Source organism: Callithrix jacchus, chromosome 1 (assembly GCF_049354715.1).
Source record: "Callithrix jacchus isolate 240 chromosome 1, calJac240_pri, whole genome shotgun sequence".
NCBI classification, from domain to species: domain Eukaryota; kingdom Metazoa; phylum Chordata; class Mammalia; order Primates; family Cebidae; genus Callithrix; species Callithrix jacchus.
In genome coordinates this window covers 158701652-158710547 of record NC_133502.1, presented here as the reverse complement: position 1 = coordinate 158710547, position 8896 = coordinate 158701652, and the positions used below count along the sequence as shown (strand labels likewise).

General features: G+C 38.6%; 1 protein-coding gene across 8 annotated transcripts in view; it reads left to right on the top strand.

Moving 5' to 3' along the window:
- The first annotated feature begins 563 nt into the window (after window positions 1-563).
- TXNDC8 (thioredoxin domain containing 8) overlaps window positions 564-8896 on the top strand; it is a 41570-nt gene continuing 33237 nt past the window's right edge. For 2 of the 8 annotated variants that reach the window (XM_035254370.3, XM_035254363.3), the window contains exons 1-2: window positions 574-771; window positions 4209-4313. In XM_035254370.3, the coding sequence (XP_035110261.1) occupies window positions 748-771; window positions 4209-4313 (129 nt within the window). In that variant the 5' untranslated portion in view covers window positions 574-747. Of the gene's footprint in view, window positions 772-4208; window positions 4314-8896 lie in introns of all 8 variants that reach the window. The other 6 variants (XM_035254397.3, XM_035254383.3, XM_035254351.3 and 3 more) reach the window with 6 other exon arrangements.

Genomic DNA, 8896 nt, shown 5'->3' with positions numbered 1-8896 from the left:
ATGGCCATGTTCAGGATTTTTTTCTGGCATCAATTTCTGAAAATGACAAATTATCAAGTGCAGGGGTGAGCACAGTGATGCTGTTTTTTGCACATCCTACTAGCTGAGAATGGTTTTTACATTTTTCAAAGCTTGCAAAAATGAGGAACATGCAACAAAGAGTGTAGGTGGCCCATAAAGCTAAAATAGTATCTGATCCTATAGAGAAAACATTTGCCAACCCTTCATCTAGTGCATAAAAGTGACATTTCTTTACTGTCTAAATAATTAGAGCAAAATAACACAGTTTAGGGAATCTATGACTCATGAAATCAAATTTACAGGACTTAAAGGGCTAAGACTTTAGTATTTTTCTCAACAGCAAAATCATATCTTCAAGTTCTTAAGTGAAAATCTCATCTATTTAACATTACTCTGCTTGCTTCTCATTTGGCAATGGGATGGAGGGATGGGAGAAGGGAGAGGGATATGTGGAAATGGGTTATAAAAGATGAAAATAAGGCAAACACATTGCCGATTCTGCATATAAGACCCTCAGTTTTCTGATTCTTGGCTGGACACAAGTGAACTAGTCAAGGCATGAAAGAGAAATAAAATCCAAAGTCTGCCGAAGTTCCAGGTTGTTTAGTGATGTCATAGAGAGGTTACCTGCATATTCCAGGCAGATACTGTAATAAATAGGAGACGGCTACAGTGATCCAACTAAACCAACAGGGGATTTTCATCAACACTTTCCTGATGTAAATCATGGTGCAGATTATTAAAGACATGGCAAGTATTTATTTGGCTTCACTGAATATTTCAAATGTGGGCATCTTGAGAAACGATGTGAAAAAACTTAAGAATGTGTTCTCTCTACCCAGTAGTCCTTCACTGTGTTGTAGCAAGGGGAGAATTTTAAATTCTTGCTCTTCGTCTTGTTCCTTGAGGGACGGTACTATCTAGAAAATTAGCCAAAGAGCAAATTGGTCAAGAAGGGTTTTCTTCCTCCTGGACTCTTATTTCCTGCTCTGACTTCAGGTGAATCCAGGCCAGCTCCTAGCATATCACATCCTGTATCTGATCCCATGGATTCTACCTTAGTTGTGTCTGGAAAATTCCATGGAAGTAAGGGAGCCCACATCTTTTCTCTTACCCTGGAAAAGAGAATAGAAACCCCAGATGTGGAATGGGGTGGGAAAATTGTGACTAGTAGTATCAATAATCCCTTAGGTGGGCACTTTGTAGAGCCACCTTCTACCCACTGCCCAATGTTACTGTCACAACAAATCTAAATTCATGTGGAGGACAGAGAAATCATTGATTTATAAAGGAGAAAATTGCCTCTAAAAGAGAAGTTCAGGGGTACCTGATTTAAGAGGTGGTGTGGGCATTAGAAACCAGACATTCTGATTCCTGCCCTCATTACAGGAAGTCAAGAGTCAGAGGAGGGGAGAGGGTTTAGGGCCTGAGCCTCATGTCCATGAGTACCCTCAGATTTAGACTTGTGACATTTTCCCCAAACGTGGTTATGCAGATCACAAAAATGACACTGACCAGATTAAAAGAGAGCACTGCCCTGTAACTTTGATATAAGAAAATATGTTGAAACATCACACATTTGCTAATGCTTTTGACACTTATTTTTTTTAATGTTCTGGGAATGTCACAGAATATTCCAGAGCCTTATTCCCTCAAAGGACATTTCCTCTCCTCCCCAGGGACCTTTCCCAAGGCCCTGCTCTCCATCCTATCTTTATTCAGATGACACCTTCTCTTTGAGTCAACTTGGCCATCTGGACTACAGTTGTAATTCAACCCCCATTATTTCTTCCTATCTCATTTTCTTTTCTTTATTAGCAATTATCACTAATATACTATAAATATTACCTATTGACCTTACAGTGAGCTTCCCATTCTTAAATGTAAACTCCATGGAGACAGAATGGATAGTTTTTGTTTTGTTTTGTTTCTTGTCCACAGTGGTATCCTAGCAGTTTGTGCAGTACCTGGCATAGGATAAACCTCAATAGGTATATGTTAAATAAATACCTATTCTTGAGAGTATTCCCTTCAGATAATTTAGCTAAGTCAAGTTCATGGATCCAAATAGGCCAGCTCACACCCAAACAACTACTGGAAAGTGAAGAGTGTTGTGGCTTGTGAGGATGGCATCTACTTTATAACTTCAGAAGCAAGTGAGAAATAAAGGCTTGGCATGGCTCTCTGGAAAGTTAGTTACTCCATCCTAGAGGAACATTGATAAAGAGAGTGCATCTTCTTTGAGTCATCACTTTCACCTGATTGAAACTAAATAAAGTAGCAACATAATTGTCAAGACTATTATAGAGCAGGTATGTTGTATTAGTCTATTTGCATACTGTTATAAAGAAATGCCCAAGACTTGATAATTTATAAGGAAAAAGAGGTCTAATGAACTCACAGTTCCATATGGCCGGGAGACCTCACAATCATGGCAAAAGGTGAAGGAGGAGCAAAGGCATGTCTTACATGGTGGCGGGCAAGAGAGTATGTTCAGGGGAACTGCCCTTTATAAAACCATCAGCTCTTGTGAGACTTATTCACTCTCATGAAAATAGCATGGGAAAAACCCACCCCCATAATTCAATTACCTCCCACCAGATCTTTCCCACAACATGTGGGGATTATCAGAGCTACAGTTCAATATGAGATTTGGATGGGGACACAGCCAAACCATATCACATGTCATTTATATGGAATAAAACCCATCCATAGTGAGGATAGGCCTTGCCTGACTTAATCCAATTAACAACCCCACCCCCCTCCTCTTAATGTTTGGTCCAGGAATAAGCACACATGCAATTAGGGCCAGCAAAAGGGAAATTAAGTCCTAATTCTATAATAACTCAGGAGAGGATTTTGTGTTGTGGTTAAGGAAATGGGAACTGGAGTCGGGCTGCCTGGGATACCAATCCCAACTATACCACTCACAAGCTAATTGAACATGTAAAGAGTGAACTTCAGTTTTCTCATTTGTAAAATGGAGATAATAATAATATACACACTGTGGTGTGATTGTAAATATTATGGGAGAGAATATAGGGCACAGAGTAAATTAGCTACAATTCTTACAATTCCAGTAAAAAAAGGAAAAATCTTGAACAGAGTACTATATATTAGCAAATCATTCCTTCATAAAGAAAGCACTCAGGCTGAGCGAGTTGGCTCACACCCATAATCCCAGCACTTGGGAGACTGAGGTGGGAGGATGACTTGAGCCCAGAAGGCAGAGGCTGCAGTGAGCTGAGATTGCACCACTACACCCCAGCCTGGATGAAGAGCCAGACCCTGTCTACAAAAAATAAAATTAAATTTAAACAAAAATAAAGAAAACACTCTATGAGCACTTACCATGTGAGTTAGGGATCATGTGAGGTATGGGAATGAATCAAGATTAAGTTCTGTACGGACTTGAGGAGATCAACCATGCATGAAATAGTAGTGTAGGACTAGTCACTTTTCATAAAGCAAGCAAATTTAGATGCAGTCATCTGAGTTCTCAGAAAGGGAAACCTTTATTTACTTAGATGATACAAAGTTGATGGGAAATTCACTTGACATTCAACAACAGACATGTCAAATCCTTAAATGCATGGTTTTAACTGTAGCTGTAATAATGATCACTTCTCCCAGAAAACAAGAAATGACTCAAGGGATGAGATTAGCTCTTCTTCTTTTAAATTTCACTAGTCATGCATGTTTAGGCCCTTGTTTAATAAAAATCCAGTACTATAGATATCTGCCCTGAACAGCAGTTCACCCCCACCCTCCAGCCCCCATCCCAACCTGTTTCTCCTCAGAGGTAACCACCATTATCAACTTCCATTACCAACCTTTTTGGTGCATAGACTTCCATCATTTCTATGTACTTACAAAGAAATATAGTTGACATGAAGGAAGTTTAGAAAAGGTGAGGTCAGCTAGAGAACAATGGGATGGAATAGCTGGTTAAGGGTTTTAAGCACTAACATGGCTAGATATGGTGGCTCACACCTGTAATCCCAGCACGTTGGGAGGCTGAGGCAGGAGGATCACTTGAGCCCAGGAGTTCAAGACCAGCCTGGGCAACATAGTGAAACCCTACCTCTAAAAAAACAAAACCAAAACTAAGCTGTCATCTTTTTCTCTACAAAATGTCATGAGATTCAGTGATTATGCACATTTCTTCATTTACTTTCTGGTTTCAGAATGAATTTAAAACATTTTTGACAGCTGCTGGACATAAACTCGCAGTGGTTGAATTTTCTTCAACATGGTGTGGTCCCTGCAAAAGGATGTGCCCTATTTTTCATGTAAGTACAACCACTATCTATCTCATAGTTTTAGAAGAAACTTAAAGTTCCAGGATATTTTCCCCAGTAATTCTTAAAAGTTTGGCACTTATGAGCCATTATGGAGCTGTAGTTTTTTGAAGCACCCTGATTAACTTGAAGATAATAGGCTGAGATCTAAGTAGATAATGAGTGTACGTATCAGAAGATTAATACTCCTTGTCCATGGGTAATTCTGAAAGGAACATTCCCAAGATGCACATAAGAGTGCAATTGTACAAATTAATGGATTCTTCATATTATTTCAATGACATTTTACCAAAGTTTCAAGAGTTCAGAACTTTCAAACATTGGATTGTAATACAGATAAATATGATATTTGTTTTAAAATATAACATAAAAGAATAAATTTCTCCCAATTCATCAACTTTATTAACAGAACAAACCATACATCTTTATGTCATTTTTCCTACAGCTTTATTGAGGTATAATTATTATACAAAATCTGTTCATTTAATGTATACAGATGATGTTGGGACCTATGTATACACCCACAATATCATTACCATAATAAATATCCATCATCTCCAAATGAAACCTTGTGTACATTTGCTTGTGTGTGTGTGTGTGTGTGTGTGTGTATGTGTGATAAGAACACTTAACATGAAATCTACACTAAATTTTTAAGTGTGCAACACCCTAATGTTAACTATAAGCACTGTGCTATATATCACAGTGGTCCTCAACCTTTCTGCCACCAGGGACCAGTTTTGTGGAAGACAATTTTTCCACGGACTAGGGGTGAGGGTGGGGGTGTGGGGATGGTTTCAAGATGTAACTCTTCCACCTTAGATCATCAGGTGTTAGATTCTCATAAGGAGTGCAACCTAGATCCCTCACATGTGCAGTTCACAATATGGTTCTGCTCCTATGAGGATCTAATTCCACGCCGATCTGACAGGAGGCAGAGCTCAGGCAGTAGTGATTGCTCACTGTCCCTCAACCTCCTGCTGTGCAATCTGGTTCCTAACAAGCAATTGACGATTCCCTGGTATATCACATCTCTAGAAATTATCCTGTACAACTGTATCTTTATACCCATTAAACAACTCATTTACTTCTTCCCTATTCCCTGACAACCACCATTATATTTTCTGCCTCTGTAAGTTGACTATATTTTATATACTTTATAAAAATGGAATCATGCAGTATTTATTCTATGGTGACTCACTTATTTCACTTAGCAAGATGTCCTCCAGGTCCATACAATGTTGCATTTAGGCAAATAATTTGCCTTGCACATTCCTTTCTTGTCCTTGATTTACTTTGTAAAATAACCTGTAAAATATTCCACTGAGTTCCAATCATATATTTATATCCAGATCTTTTTCCACATACTACACATTGATTCATTTTTTTATGTCTCCAAATGAACCTTTTAATATCTATACAATATTTTATCTGGTTAATGTCTGTAATAGCCTACCTAACAGTTTTTTACCATTTTTTAAATTTATTTTTGGTTTAACATACTACAGAAAGAATCTCAGGGCACTTTCCTTCATTTCTCCTTATTGTATAAAACTTTACATGTTTTTATGGTCAATTTTGTGAATGTTATTCCTTCAAATATAAAGAATACTCTGTACAATTAAAAATACTCTGGTTTATTTTCAGCACTGTTCTAACATTTCAACTTTTTAAAATCCACCCGAGCCTCCGTCACAGGCTGAGTTAATTTTAACCACAATCACAATCTGATATTTAATTAAAAATGAACTTATATTCCAACAGAGAAACTGGCTACATAACATCACAACATTCCTTCTCTGCCTAAAATTCTTAGAATATCCAGAGGGAAGGCCAGACATGGTGGCTGATGCCTGTAATCCCAGCACTTTGGAAGGATGAAGGGGAAGATTGCTTGAGGCCAGGAGTTCCATACCACTCTGGCCAACATAGTGAAGTCCTCACTGTATTTAAAAATAAAAAATAAAGAATATTCTGAGGGAACATTTTAGTATTTGACAGGTCCTACCATGCTGACACTCAAGACTTAAGAAAAGAGGATTTCCTTGACTTTGCCAGAGAATAGCTAGTGTTCAGTTTCAGGGATATAAATGTACTATATACCCACAGGCCACAAAGTCAGAGCTGATCCAATTCCAATAACCAATAAGAGGCATTACCACAAAATATAATGAAATCTACGTCTTGGTAACCTCTCCCTCTCTCATATCTTCAGGCCCTAAGGGCAGTTAACAGCTTCTGCAGCCCCTCCTATGCCCATTCTTACCTTAATAGAGATAGGTAGTCCCTTTGTAAAAACAAAACAAAACAAAATTCAAATTATCCTAATTTGATTGTGCCATCTGTTTCCTGTGGGAATCCAGGTTAATGCTAATATAGTTTTTAAATTTTGGTTCATCCACTCTGTGAAATATTTCAGATGTTTAAAAGGATTAAGTAGAGGCCGGGCATGGTGGCTCACACCTGTATTCCCAGCACTTTGGGAGGCCAAGGCGGGCGGATCATGAGGTCAGGAGATTGAGACCATCCTGGCTAACACAGTGAAACCCTGTTTCTACTAAAAATACAAAAAAATAGCTGGGTGTGGTGGCATGCACCTGTAGTCTCAGCCACTCAGGAGGCTGAGGCATTGAGAATTGCTTGAACCTGGGAGGCAATGGTTGCAATTAGCTGAGATCATGCCACTGCATTCCAACCTGGATGACAGAGCAAGACTTGGTCTCAAAAAAGAAATAAAATAGGATTAAGTGGATCCATGTAAATATGGAATTATCTCTAGGACAACATATTTTTTAAAATTTTTCTTAGGGACAACATATTATTAAGTAAAAAGAGCACAGTATAAGACATGTATAGAGTATGGCCCCAATTATGTAAAACAGACACATATATGTACATATAAGTACATACGTGAGTATATAAACATGTGTATATACACATATACATAAATAATTTGTATATGCAAACAAATGGGGAGCAGAAAGATGCATACCAAACAAGTTTTTTTTGTAAAAAAGAGTGAGAATTGTGAAAAGGTTGTGAATGGGAGAATTTCATATTTTGCTTTTTCTTGTAAAGTTTGAACTTTTGTAAGAGAAGATATTCCTGTATCATATGCATACTTTTTTTAACTCATAGTATATGAGGGGGTTGGAGGAAGGTTTTACTTCCTCTAAATCAGGGGTCCCAAACACCTGGGCCATGGACCAGTACCAGTCCATGGGTCCATGGCCTGTTTAGAACTGGCCACACAGCAGGAGGTGAGGGGCCAGTGAGTAAGCATTACCTCCTGGGCTCCACTTCCTGTCAGTTTAGTGGCAGCATTAGATTCTCATAGGAGTGCAAACCCTATTGTGAACTGCACATGGGAGGGATCTAGGTTGCACACTCCTTATAAGCATAGAATACCTGATAATCTGAGGTGAAAGAGTTTCATCCTGAAACCATCCCCCTGCCCACAGTGTGTGGAAAAATTGTCTTATGAAACTTGTCCTTGGTGCCAGAAAGGTTAGATGACTATATCAGTCAGAGATCAAAGCAAGAAACAAAAACCATATTAGAGCCAAATTAGAAGTGGATTTTAATACAAGGAATTAAATGCTCATAAAATCATCAGAAGCCCAGGTGAATGGGCTCGGGACAGAAACTCCATGAACCACTCTAGAACACAACAGACCCACTTGTGGAGATTCTAACTTTGCCATAACCAGAAGTCACGGGAAACAGGAGGCCATGATTGGGAGTTAAAAAACCACCAACAGAGCAGCATTCAGAGAGTCAGAACCAGGATTAGGCAGCTGCTATAGCCACAATGGCCTCTGGACATCTAAGAAGTTGATTTTTAGACCCTGAGTCTGGCTGCCACCACTGTTTGCCTCTAGCACAACCAGTGCTGACAACATTGCTTTCCACCAAAAAATAAAAAGAAAGTAGCTTCTGTCTCATTCTGCCTTTCAAGTCTCACCGACTGGTGAAGTGAAATTTGCATCCAGAACTCTAGCTGCAAGGAAGGCAAAGAAATCTTCACCACTTTTGTTTTCCAGGCTCTCCAGGATGATGAAATGGAAGTTAATAAGCAAAACCATTATTCAAGAGAGGGAAAGAATTCAAGACATTTTCAGACACACAAAAACCAAAAGTTTACTACCCACAGAATCCCTCTGAAGAAACTGCTAATGGATGTATGGCAACAAGAAAAAAAATCAATAAATCATAAGAAAATGTGGGTTTTAAGAAGTGATTTTAATAATGCAAGAGTAGGAGTCAACAAACTTTTCCTGTAAAGGACAAGACAGAAAATGTTTTCAGCTTCGTAGACCACATGATATCTGTCACAACTACTCAACTTTCCTGCTATAGTGCAAAATCCAATGACAACACAAAAACAGATGGGCAAGTAGTTCCAATAAAACTTTATTTAAAATACAGGTAGAAGGCTGGATTTGGTCCACAGGGCATAGTTTGCTGACCCTGGGTTAAGAGGATCACTAGGCATAGACTCCTGAAAAGAAGATTTCTGGAAAAGGAGAGGTTATAATTTCATTGACAAATTGTATGGTGTGATCAGGGGAAGG